At 42.8% G+C, this 13,674-nt stretch overlaps 1 protein-coding gene across 3 annotated transcripts in view; it reads left to right on the top strand.

Annotated features, from left to right (window-relative positions):
- The window catches only part of DSP (desmoplakin), a 372,480-nt gene extending 359,248 nt beyond the window's left edge, over positions 1 to 13,232 (top strand). Inside the window, exons 23-24 of one of the 3 annotated variants that reach the window (XM_069613475.1) lie at positions 5,553 to 7,850; positions 9,438 to 13,232. In XM_069613475.1, the coding sequence (XP_069469576.1) occupies positions 5,553 to 7,850; positions 9,438 to 12,635 (5,496 nt within the window). In that variant the 3' untranslated portion in view covers positions 12,636 to 13,232. The remainder of the gene's footprint in view (positions 1 to 5,552; positions 7,851 to 9,437) is intronic. The other 2 variants (XM_069613476.1, XM_069613477.1) reach the window with 2 other exon arrangements.
- Positions 13,233 to 13,674: the final 442 nt, after the last annotated feature.

Consider the following 13,674-nt stretch of genomic DNA (forward strand, 5'->3'; position numbering starts at 1 on the left):
TCTCGATCCACGACTCAGTTGAGCAGACGTCTAGGAGCAGAAAAGTGTCACTGGCAATCCAGAAGGATGCCCAGAAGGTTTCTGCCAGATCTGCGTTTCACGAGACATTGCACTGCAAAACGGCACTGGTACCAGGGTATTGGGAGTTTGCAGCCCGGTAAAGTCACAGCACTTTGTGGAATGGACCAGAATTCAGGGGGTCTTGAGACTGGTTAGACCCACCAGCCCAGTGGAGGAAGTAATCTTCAAGAGATCTTCCCTGTTGCTTGGAATTTGGGGTTTGGTCTTCAGCAGTCACTGAACGGCTCTGGTGGGTGCTTGGAAGTTCCTGGGACATCCTTTTATGAATTCCTCTTTGGATCTTAAGTCCAGTGGCCAACTCTGAGGTTCAGCTCCAGGACCCATGCCTTTTATGTAAGGAAACTGGCTGAGCCCACCAATCACCATTCTCACCTTTAATGCAAATCTGCAGCGAGGCTGTCCAGGGAGACAGCAAGCTTCCCGGTTCAAACTGGTTCCAGGCAGGCACACTTCAGGACAAAGAACAGGGGTGTTTCGGTTACCTCCCCACTTCCTGTTCTGTCACTGTCAGACACTCCGAGAGTCTTGGCAGGCTTTCCACAGTAAGCTTGTCAAAGACAAAAGACTTATCAAGACCTCCCCCACTCAGGCATATAGAAGAAGGACCAAGTAATAACAAGACCTCATGAACAGGGCTTAAAGTACTTCCACCATTTCATGCAAATGGCGACCCTTGTGTCCCCTACTGCAGCTGCAAGATTGCCTGTGGCTTAAGTCCACAAAATGTTGCACAAAAAGGTACACTGCCACCAGTCTGTCGGATGAATTTGCAACAGTAACTAAAAGTTACTGGAACAGTGAGAAAAGCTCCCCTCATCACGTCACATATGGTGAGATGTACTGATCTCACTGTTAGGCAAAGTTTGTATGCAGTACCCTCTGGGACACCTACACACAACTCTGACTACAGGTATAGGCAACCCAGCCTTTGGTATAAGCTTGTACTACACAGTTTTGGTAGCGTGTTGAGCAGCCAGGCTTATCTCAAGAGGGGAAATGTGAGCTCTAGTGGAGTTACACAAAGATTCACAGTTACATGCATTCAAATAAACTCTTACACTCAAGATTTCTGGCATAAACAATTATTTATTTATCAGTCAGTTATAACGCCTTCTTTAGAAGCGAGCAATATACTAGTAACACACAAATACACTTTAATACTGTACACTCTGAGTTTCTGAATCAGACAAGACACTTTGGGGATGTCCCAGAGACACAACCTACACCCACAGGTGACTTCAGTAACATGGGTGCTGGGGATATTTATATCTTACTGTTGGAATTCAGAACACTCTCAAAAGTTGGTAAAAGGCAAAGGTTATTAGAACACAAGAAATCACAAACATTCTTAAGCAGGGCAAAGCACTCAACCACTTCAATAAGCTAAGCCAACATCAATAGGCAAAAGTCTTTGTATAGGATGCAGCACTTTTGCTAAGTAAATGGAAAAGTCTTTGCACAAGTTCTTAGGAGTCTTTGAAGAAAAGAAGAATCAAATGTAGGGCCACAAGCTGATTAGAATTGTGAGTTGTGGAAGTTACAAGCACCTCTACAGTAAGAGGTAAGTTCTCTTAGACTTGTTTTACAGTACCTTAGCAATGAAGAAAAGATGCAGCTGGTGACTTCTGTTCCTGTGCAGCTCTGCAGATCTCACTGTTCCTGGGCCTCAGTCGTGGGGACAAGAGGGAGGATGATAGGGGACTCCTGCAATGCACTGTGATGGTCAAACCTTGCAACCGGCAAACTTCACTTGCAGGGGCTGTTTCGTATTTCCGCTCCTCGCGGCTACTGCAAATAGCAACAACGCGGTTCCTGGCTGTTGAGGTGTGCTTTCCTTGCTTCTGGGGTCCTGCACTCTGTTGAGGGTGCTCAGGCGTGGCCAGTCCTGCTTCTTGGGGGTCTGAGGATCTTCCAAAAACTCTAGGCCAGCTTAAAAGCAATGCACACAATCTGGTGTTCCTCTCCCTGGTTATACAGTTTACAGCAGCAACTCTGTGGAAATTCAACCAGCTCCGAGATGGATGTCCAGGTGGCTTACTTTGGAGTTGATTGGTCCCACCAACTCAAAGGGAGAAGTTGTTCTTGGAGGGGCTTCTCTGTCGATGCAAACTTGGCATTTCAGCACTGCAGCAGGGCTTCACTGCGCAAACCGACGGTCCAGGAGTTGCAGCAGACATCCTCTTCAAGCTCTTCTTCGGTTTCTACGTCCAGTGGTCGACTCTGCCTTCCAAGCCAAAAGACTTGCCTTTTATTCAGCTCTCCCATTCATTCCAGCCTAGCTGTCACTCCCCCAGCAGGGTGGCTGTGCTTGCCGGAAAGTCAGCCAGCCAATCCCCACAGAGTGCATTTGGGTCTCCTAGGAAACAAAGCACAGGGAGTTTCGGGCACCTCCCTCAATTCCTGCTTACCCCAGACACTCAGGAGCAAGAGGCGGGCTCCGCTCCTGAATCATGCCAAAGGCGAAATGAACAAAGAGACCAAACCTAGTTTGGCGCGCAGAGAAAATCTCAAGAAGGACTTTTCCACAATGACATGGCGAAAAAAGAAGACCGGGACCATTTTGTCAGAGATGGCACTGCGCCATTTTGAAAAAGATGGCTCCCGCGGTTGGTTTATACCGGAGCCACGAGCGCAGCCCGCGGTAACTGCAAACCATGGTAGTTCGAACGAAACCACTGCCACCAGCCATTCAGTGAGGAAAGGGTAACATAAAAATGTTAAATGAGAATCTAGACACAAGGGATACTAAGTAACCCCTCCAGCACTGTAAGATAGTGTGTGCTGGGTCTAGAAAGTTACAATGGTAAATCAAGTCAATTTCACTTTACTGCTCTGGGAAACAGTAGTTTAGCCCAGAGAAGGTATTTAGCCTTGGGGTAATCTGAAGACTTCCCTGTGCCACTGCACTGAAGGTGCTGTGTGACACAATGTAAAAGATGATGCCTATGGAGTTTGTCAGACTCCATAACCAAAGGAAACACTGAGGTAAAATTCACATCAAAATTAATGAGAGAGTGAGAAAAAGGGTCACACTCTCTCCAGGTTAAAAAAAATCAAGTCCTCAAAATCCAGCAAAGTTGCTGGGGTCTCTAAGGTGGAGGGAATTGGCACATTTCTGAGAATTCTCCCTAACACTCACCAAATACAATACAGGAGGGACAAACTTGTGTCCCCTGCCCTGGTAACAGTAGTTAACCCAGGTTAAAAACAAATGGAAGCTTGTGGAGCTTCCTGCAACACTGCACAGAAAGTGCTGTATGCTGCAATAGTAAAAGGCAGATGCCAGAAAAGATGGAGGGAAGCATAACTCTGTCAGAAAGTTGCAAAAAGTGATAAAAAGGGTTCCCCGGTATAGAGTAAAAGGATGAGTGAGTGGGGAAAAAGATACTCGCTCAGAAGAATTAGTCCACAAATCCAATAGTGCAGAATAAATCCTGGGGGACTCACAAAGTGGGGAGAATCGCACTCAAAAAAGAAATTCTACTTCCGTTTCCCAATATTTTTTGCTGTTCGAGGGCCTATTGAACCGCTGTCTTCTCTTTGAGTCTCAAGGCTTAGCCTCCCTTTGCCCTATCTCCTTCTCCTATGATCTCCTCCTCCAATGATCTCCACTGTGGTTGCAGAGTCTCGTATTTCCTCCCGCTTTCTGGGCCTGCCTCGGGCCATGCTGAGCAACCAGAACTTTAATAGTCTGGCTAGCTGGTCTCCTGCCTTTTTGTTTTCAAATGAATCGCCTTCTCTCCCTTTCTAGGTTTACTCTCCGAAATTACTCTATATATCTGGTTCCCCCTCATGGGATTTATCTTCAAATCTCCAATCTTTCTTCACCTTCTACCATTCTGGATCAGTCTTGTCCAAATCTTTCTCGTATGCTCTTCACCTCTTTTGGCACAATTGTCTTTGTGCCTCAGTTTTCTCATAATCTTTTTTTACCACTGTGGGCATAACTGTCTACCTTCCTTGCATGTCCATCACCATCTCCTACACTCCTTTGGGGCACAGTTCCTTCTTTTTTCTCTCTGGGAGACACCCGATCACCTTCACCCTTTTGGTAGCACCGCTCTCTGCTCTCCAATTCTCGCTCTCCTAACTTCACCCCTTAGGCTACAAACCTATTTACCTTCTTAACCCCTACGGGCCCTATGTCAATTCCGTAGATGATTCCTTTTAGCCCCGTATTCACCCCTTTTTTGGACAATAATCTTTACCTTCTTCATCCCATTGTGTACAAATCTCTTTGCTCTCTGGGCCTCTGACTGCCTCCTGCACTCACTCTTCTAACTGCGAATTACCTCTCCACCTCAATTTCTAAGTCTTTGGGTGACCCTGCTATTCCCATCTCTTGATCTTGGCGTTGAGCCAGCACCCCAACCTCTAAATCTTTTGTTATTTTCCTGCACCATAATGTTTATATTCCTTGGTGACTCTTGTGCCTGAATCTCCAACTCTGGGGGACTCTTGCACCACCCTCCCCCTCTAAAACATTTGGTGACCACTGCATGCACCCCCTTAAGTCTCTGCCCAAGCTCCTCCAGTCGCACCCTGGACTGACATGTGGAGGTCTCCTTCCATCTCTGGGGTCTTCTCTCCAGCTCCTTTTGCAACTAGCTCCTTCTCCGGACATACTCTGCAGCAGGTACTCTACCAGATTGAGCTGCTGGACTCGTATACTGTTGCGTCTCCTAACACTGGGTAGAAAACTGCACAAAGCTCATGTGTCTGGAAATGATTTTTCTTAAAGGGAAATGGACATGGAAATGGAAATGGTTGATGATTTGGGGGTCTGGCTATTGGTTGCATTTACTCTTCCTAGGGTTTTCTAAAAGAAATGTGGTTAATGTGGAGTTTTTCTTGGTGCTTTGTGTCTTCCTTGTCTTGGAGTGGGGACTCAATGAGGGATGTCCTGGGGGTTAACCTTGTAATTCTGGGCTGTTCAACCAGCCCCACGACATTCCCCAGAGTTATGCAGGGGTCTCTGGCACACCCTGTACAATCTTCCTATCCATCATTTCAATTTTTTTTAAATTATTTTGCATGACTATTTCAAACATTGTCTAACAATGTAAAACTTTTTCTAAACATTTATGTTTACAGATGGCTATATTTTCAAACTTTTCAACCCTCCTTTAAATGAGCAACAAATACCGTGCACCGATTCTTGCATAAATAAATGCCATTGTTACCAAACCCACGCACACTCAGTTTATTAACCTGCGAAGGGTAAGAAGCAGAGTCAGACTGTACATTTAACAGAGATTATGCCATTGACTATTTTGAATGACCAAGCTAAGCGGATTCTCGTAGGCTGTTTAAATCGGTATTCTCCAATCTTTTTTATCCATGTATGCAAACAAAATTGATAAGTTGAATGCATAAAGCTTGTGATTTGTGGTAGAGTTAAAATGTGAATATTGTTTCTGATACAACAGATCATTGTTTAATAAAGAGCTTTTTTTTTTCTCCATGTACAGATGAAAAATACACGGATTGAATTGTTAGAAGAGGAACTAAGACTTGCGAGAGACGCAAACTCTGAAAATACTAACAAGAACAAATATTTGGATCAAAATCTGCTGAAGTACCAGCAGGAATGTTCAGATTTCAAAACAAAAATTCTCCTTTTAGAGGAAATGAAAAGGAAGGCCGAAATGGATGGTAGCACTTCTAAGCAAAACCTGGAGAAATGTTACAGTCAAATCAAGGAGTTCAGTGAGAAGATGGCAAGACTGACGTTTGAAATCGAAGAGGAAAAGCGACGGAGGAAGGCAGCAGAGGACAGACTTGACCAGCAGAAGAATGAATTTGAGCAGGTACAACAAAAAAAGCAAAATGAATTGGAATCCATCAACTGGCAGAAATTAGAGTCTCTGAAGACAGTCAAAGAAAAGGAGTATGAAATAGAAAAGTTGAGGGTTCTTCTTCAGGATGAAGGTGCACGTAAGCGGGAATATGAAAATGAGTTGGCTAAGGTAAGAAGGGATTGTAATGAGGAAATAAGCACACTGAGGAGCAAATACGAAACAGAAATCAATATCACAAAGACAACCATACACAAAATATCAAAAGAAAAGGATGAGGATACGGGTGAGATGCGATCACAGCTTGATCGACTAAACAGTCAAAATCGGAGCCTAAATGAAGAAATTAAGAGACTGAATGATGCCATTGCGCAAACAAGTGAGCAGAAACGGAGAGCCGAAGAAAATGCTCTTCAGCAAAAAGCGTCTAGTTCAGACATCACACAACGGAAACAGCAGCTTGAGCTGGAACTCCAGAAGCTGGTCCAGCTACGCTCTGAAGATACTGTTAACTACAAAAAATCATTGGATGATGCTGCAAAGACCATTCGCGATAGAAACAAGGAAATTGAGACACTAAAGATTCAGCTAAAGGATGAGGTCGCACGCCAGAGGCAATATGAAAATGAACTGGCTAAGGTAAGAAATAGTTGTGATGAGCAAATTATTAACCTTAAGAACAAATATGAGACTGAGATAACCGTCACAAAGACAACCATTCAACAGGTTACCATGCAGAAAGAAGAGGACGTGTCTAGTTACAGATCAGAAATTGACAGTTTAATTCGAGAAAAGAAGGAAATGAAAGAGGAAATTAACAGACTGAAAAACACTCTGGATCAGACAAAAGAGCAACTTAAACTAAGTGAGGAAAACATTCGCCAGCACAAAACTACTGGTTCTGAGGTGTCCCATAAAAAACAACAACTGGAGATAGAGCTGAAGCAAATCCATACGCTCCGCTCAGAAGAGGAGGTTAAGTACAGGAAGTCCCTTGACGATGCTGCAAAGACCATACAGGACAGGAACATAGAAATTGAAAGGCTGAAAAAGCTGATTGAAGTTGAAACCAGTGAGAGAAAGGCCCTGGAGGATGAGCATGCTCGCTTCCAGAGAAGTCACTTTGATTTGCAGAAAGAGAACATTAGCACCTTGGAGGCAATAAGCAAATTAAAAATTCACCATGAGAAGCAGATCCTAATGCTGCAAACCGAACACGAAAGGACATCCCACGAGAAACAAGGGAAAGACCATGACATTGCTAAACTCCAGAGCAGCCTAAGAGAGCTACAGCTCCAGAAGCACAAAGTGGAGGAGGAAAATGCAATGTACAAAAAGAATTTACTGGAGGAGTCTGCGAAACGGAGGATGGTGGAAGAGGAAATGCAGAGCTTGACTCGATCCTACAAAGAGCAAATGAACAACGTCACACATCTCACTCAGCAGATGGAGCAAATGTCTCTCTTAAAGAAAAGGAGCGAGGATGACTTTAGGCAGCAGCGAGAGTCTTTAGATAGTCAACTTAGGGAGAGACAGCATGCTGTTGATGAATTTAATAGGCTCAAAGCAGAGGTAGAGGCCTTGCGCCGCCAGCTGTTGCAGGAGCAGGAAAACCTGAAGCAGGCCCACCTTAGAAACGAGCATTTGCAAAAGGCTATTGAAGAGAGGAACAAGGGTCTGAATGAGTGTAAAATAGAAATCGATAGACTGCAGTCTCTCACTCAAAACCTCACCAAGGAACACCTGAGATTAGAAGAAGAGCTGCGAAACGTTAAGCTGGACAACGACAACATCAGAAAGAGCAAGGACGAAGTGGATGGTGAAAAAAATGCCACCATTGTTGAGCTAAGGAGTCAACTGCAAACGAGCAACTCCCGAAGCCTAGAACTTCAGGGGCTCATTAATGAGTTACAGAAAGAAAGGGGAAATTTGAGACAGGAAATTGAAACTTTCCAAAAGCAGACGCTAGAGGTATTCACATATATTTCCTCCTGACTTTTGTATCTGTCAAGCGAACCCAGTAAATCAAATTATCAGCTTTCCTTATTGATTTTAGAGAAGTGTGTTCCAATCACTTTTATCCTGACCCATTTATCCTGTTTGGTCTTGCACCCTATTATTTGCTAATGTACTAACAAACTCTTGAATGTAAACTACTAAAGGGCGTATGATTGCCATTACCCCCGCTCTTATCCCTGCCTGCTTCTTATTTGCTTTCTGATTGTGACATGTCAATGACAGAAGTGAAGGCCTGAGATACGCATGTTTGTCCTTCGCATAGTTTTAAATGCCAGAGGAGGGACTTGCCTCCAACAGGTGCGCAAGACTGTTTAATTGTGAGAGGACTAGGCAGCAGGAATGTTCACTGACATGTCAAATATCTGTAAATCAATGTTGCAAGCACTTCAAGTACGAAATGCATTAGCTTGACTAAAATATGCAAATACGTTTCCATTTTACTTATATTTATAAATAGCTTCATTGCACACTGACTTTAAACCTTGTTTCAAGTCGTACAACTATGTGGCTTTATGCCAGCATTGGATTTAATATATTCATAGCGATCTTTCAAATATATACATGTATATAGTATGTATGATATATGTAAAAGGAATGGTAATGGCAGCAAGAAAGAGGGAATGCATCCATGGCTTCTCAGTATTATGATTCTTTAATACCAGTAAGCACCTCTGGTGATGATTGGTTTATACATGTCACCAGAATCCCAGGCGCATCATAAATGACATATATCCGATCATATCAAGTTGTGCATTGTTTTCTTAACATATGAAAAGGGTCCTCGGCATCCCATTGTGTGAAATCTGTATTTCATTCCAATGTCTGTGAACTAGGCATAGACAAACTTACGAAATATATGCACTGTGAATGCTACCACGATATCAGTGAATATTGTGATATTGTAATGTTCATTAGCGCGCATATTCTATATACATGTAATTTAGACATAAACACGCAGTGTCACATAAAACGAAATGTAAGGATGTACCAAAATTGTCAAATGTGCTATGCTAATACATTTTAATTCCAACTCTGTATGCCTGTTTTTAATTTTAATTATTGTTTCATGAGTTCTTCTATTTTTAATCCTTCAAACTGCTTGTGATCCCTTGTTCTAATGTTCTTTCTATCTTCTAATTGGGTGCTCCCTTCACCGTCTTGATTTCCGTACCCAATGTACATGTACCTTGAACTGTGTAACATGTGCTAACTGTATTAAACCCCTGGCTCCTATTGCAAACTCTCCTAAGCCTGATGACCATTAATACATTTTAATTTCTCTAACCCAAAGCTACTCCCTAGATTTTAAAGAAACTAATGACCTTCCTTCAAAGATGTTTCATTCTAGTTTGTATTGCCATGTGTTAGTTGTAACTTTTGTGTTGGTTGTAAATGCACAAGCAACGACTAGAAAGGCAAACAATAGTATACAATCAAAACCAACTTGTACTTTAGGACATATTACAATGTTAAATTGATGTACAAAAGTGAGCTTGCAGTGTGCATAATAAACATTGTTCTCCATTTTCTTTCATCCAGGCATCTAAAAGGATTCAGGAATCCAAAAGTCAAATTACAGAAATCACACAAGAAAGAGAGAGCTTGCTGATGAAAATCAAACTCCTGGACCAAGATAAAGCACGGCTCCAAAGACTGGAAGAGGAGTTGAGTCGTGCTAAAGCGACACTGGAATCTGAGACACGCCTGAAGCAACGGCTGGAAGAGGAGAAACAGCAAATTCGCAGTGATTTGAACCAGTGGAAAAGTCAGCTCACCCGCAAGGAAGAGGATATCCGAAGGGTTGAGTCAGAAAAGGAAAAGGCAGAGAGGGAGAAAAAGAACCTACAAAGTGAAATTGAGAGGCTGCAAGCTGAAATTAGGTCAATTGAGGAGAGATGTCGGCGCAAGGTGGAAGAGACAAGCAGATCCAGCAAGTCTGAGTTGGAAGCCCAGCGCTTGGCTCTGATGAGGGAGATGGAAAATCTCAAGAAACGATCTGTAGGCTCTAGCATACATACTCAAACAGAAGAGGAACTCTCAGTTGATCACTCTAAATTTGTTTTTGATGGACTGCGGAAAAAGGTAACGGCCCGGCAGTTGCTCGAATGTCAGATCATAGACAAAGCAACTTATGACAAGTTGCTGAAGGGGCAGAAGTCTATAGCCGAGGTTGCTGCAGACATTGAACCGTATCTTAAAGGGGCTGGGGCAATAGCTGGAGTGTCACCGACACCAAAAGATAAATATGCATTTGTAGAAGCTAAGAGGAAGAAGCTGATAGCTCCTGAAACAGCTGTTATGCTTTTGGAAGCCCAAGCAGCCACAGGAGGTGTAATTGATCCACACAAGAATGAGAGGTTAACTGTGGACAATGCCATTGCCAGAGATCTAGTTGACTTTCCAGACAGAGAGTTAATTTATGCAGCAGAAAAGGCCATCACAGGTTTTAAAGACCCGTTCTCTGGAAAAACTGTAGCAGTCGGGGAAGCAATCAAGAAAAATCTGATTGATAGAAAAACTGGGATGCGTCTGTTAGAAGCCCAGCTTGCAACTGGCGGCATTGTTGACCCAGTGAATAGTATTTTCTTACCAAAAGATGTGGCCTTGTCACGTGGGCTGATTGATCGAGACCTGTATAACAGTCTGAGCAATTCAAGTGATGTTTCAAAGAGCTTCATTGATCCAGTCACAAAGAATGGAGTCAGTTACATGCAGCTAAGGAATAAGTGCAGAATAGAGCCACACACAGGTTTGCTTCTCTTGCCAGTAATGAAGAGAAGTATGTCTTTTCAAGGAATCAGACAGCAAGTTACTGTAAATGAATTGGTAGAGTCAGGCATTCTCCGTGCCACAACCGTTGATCAACTCGAAACAGGGCAGATCAGTTTTGAAGAAGTTAACGAAAGCATTAAAGATTACCTTCAGGGATCCAGCTGTATTGCAGGCATATACAATGAGGCCACAAAAGAAATCATTGGAATTTATGCAGCAATGAAGAAAGGCTTGCTTAGACCAGGCACCACTCTCGAGCTTCTTGAAGCACAAGCAGCCACTGGTTTCCTAGTGGACCCTGTCAATAATTTGCGACTACCAGTCGAAGAAGCCTATAAAAGGGGAATAATTGGGATAGAGTTCAAGGAGAAGCTTATTTCTGCAGAAAGGGCTGTCACAGGGTACAAAGACCCTGAGACTGGCAATATCATCTCTTTGTTCCAGGCAATGAACAAAGAGATCATTGAAAAAGGCCATGGCATTCGTCTACTCGAGGCTCAGATTGCAACTGGTGGAATCATTGATCCCAAAGCCAGCCATCGTTTGCCGGTAGATTCGGCCTATAAGCGTGGCTACTTTAATAAAGAGATGAATTCTATTCTTTGTGACCCAAGTGATGACACCAAAGGATTTTTTGATCCCAACACAGAGGAAAACCTCACATATTTGCAGTTGAAAGAAAGATGCATTGTGGACAGCAAGACAAATCTCTGCCTGCTGCCTCTGAAAGAGAAGAAAAAGGCAGTGCAAACATCCCAAAAAAATACACTTAGGAAACGGAGAGTTGTTATTGTTGATCCTGACACTAACAAGGAAATGACTGTACAAGAAGCATATAACAAACGTCTTATTGACTATGAAACCTTTGTTGAACTTTCTGAACAAGAGTGCGAGTGGGAAGAAATAACAATTACAGGATCGGATGGAAGCACACGAGTTGTTTTAGTTGACAGAAAAACAGGCAATCAATATGACATTCAAGAATCAATGGAATCAGGTGTGATAACCAAGGCAGAATTTGACAAGTATCGTTCTGGAAGTTTGACCCTCACTCAATTTGCCGATCTGATCTGCCAAAAGAATGGCTGTGATGATGTATTAAGTGCCACTAGGTTTGATTCAGTGAGTAGAACCCCCTCGTCACCAGGCTTTAGAGGTAGTTCCATCACCAAAAGTGGTTCCTTCTCAGATCTTCTTGAAGACCTGAGTCCAATTGCAGCTGTATTCGATACTGAAAATATGGAAAAGATTTCGATTTCAGAAGGCATCCAGCGCGGCATTGTTGACACCATTACAGGACAGCGTTTGCTGGAAGCCCAGGCATGCACTGGAGGCATAATAAATATTTCCACTGGTCAAAAGCTTACACTCCAAGATGCTGTTTCACAGGGTATGATAGATCAAGAAATGGCAACAAGGTTGAAACAGGCACAAAAAGCCTTTGTCGGGTTTGAAGGTGTCAGAGGGAAGAGTAAATTGTCAGCAGCCGAAGCCATGAAGGTCAACTGGCTTCCATATGAAGCTGGCCAACGCTTCCTTGAGTTTCAGTACATCACTGGCGGTCTTATTGATCCAGAGGTTCAGGGGAGAATAAGTACAGAGGAGGCCATTAGAAAGGGGATGATTGATGGGCGTGCTGCACAGAAATTACGGGATGTCAACAACTATCCTAAAGTCCTTACCTGCCCAAAAACCAAATTAAAGATCTCCTACAAAGAAGCAATTGATCGATCAATGGTGGAAGACAAGACTGGATTACGAATGATTGAAGCTTGTGCAATGTCCTCTAAAGGCATTAGTAGTCCATATAATGTGTCCTCTGCTCCAGGCTCCCGATCAAACTCACGCCCCAGCTCGCGTAGTGGATCCAGGAGAGGTAGTTTTGATGCAACATCCTCCTCCTCCTCCACATCCAATACGTACAGTTATTCCTATCAAAGTGTTGGTAGCTTTACAGGGTTGTAGGTAGCCAATAGTTTGAATAGTCACAAATATTTCGCTGACACAACAGTGTTTGTGGTGGAAAAAATATAATGTCATTGTATAGCAGTTTTACGTAAGAGTCATTATCCATATATTTTTGCCTTGCCTTGTTTAAAGTTCACCAAGAGCCAATATGGATATGTTTTTTGGGTAACATTACATATTGGGATTGTAAAGCACTAGAAAATGAGGTATGCTTGTCAACATACTTTGTTTCTTAACCTTAACAAGATTTAGACTTTTATACTTCATCTGTTCATAACCTGTAGATCTTTTTACCCAAAGTTAGACATTTATACCTAAAGAAAGTAATGGTTTGATATGAAAAATATGGATTGTCACGCTTTCTGATGTTCAGCTTGGCCTGCAATCTTAGCTTTAAAAAAATGCAAACTCCATCCATGTACCTTGCCTTAGCTTTTGGACATTTTTCTCTTGTATCACCTGGACTCTAATGCCACGTTATCTGTGTTTGCATTTCTAGGGGAGCATAGGCTATGTTATGTTGCATACTCCTTTTCTTGTAATCTATATGAATTGGTATCTGCAAATGAGGAATAAAACTTTAAACTGGTAAAACAGTTGTGCTTTTTATTTTTTATGCCTGAAAACGGCAAACTTGCGTATGCTCAGTGTATTGGGGTCCTGTACCAAATAAAAACTTTCATAGCAAGATGGAGGTTGAGCATCAAATTTGAAACGTCTTAAGTCAGTTGTGAGGACACATCTATAAATGGAAGTAGATCTATCTATGCATAGTGAAAGTGTCCCCAATGAGGAGCTGCCACGCCTACAAGGGTTCGATATTCCTCCAGACCGACTCATGCCTTCGTCCTTCCCAGATTGCACGTTGAGCACCCCACATGTTGGTAATAATGAAGGTAATTAGTAATGCCTGTTGGCACATGCCCTGAAACCGGAATTTGCTATGCAGCAAATATAAAACACCACATATTATTATTCAGACTAATACTGTGTCCAGCACCTTTGCCTAGCACGTGGGATAATGCAATCTGGAAGA

Source organism: Ambystoma mexicanum, chromosome 5p (genome assembly GCF_040938575.1).
Source record: "Ambystoma mexicanum isolate Mex_15411 chromosome 5p, UKY_AmexF1_1, whole genome shotgun sequence".
Lineage (NCBI taxonomy): Eukaryota > Metazoa > Chordata > Amphibia > Caudata > Ambystomatidae > Ambystoma > Ambystoma mexicanum.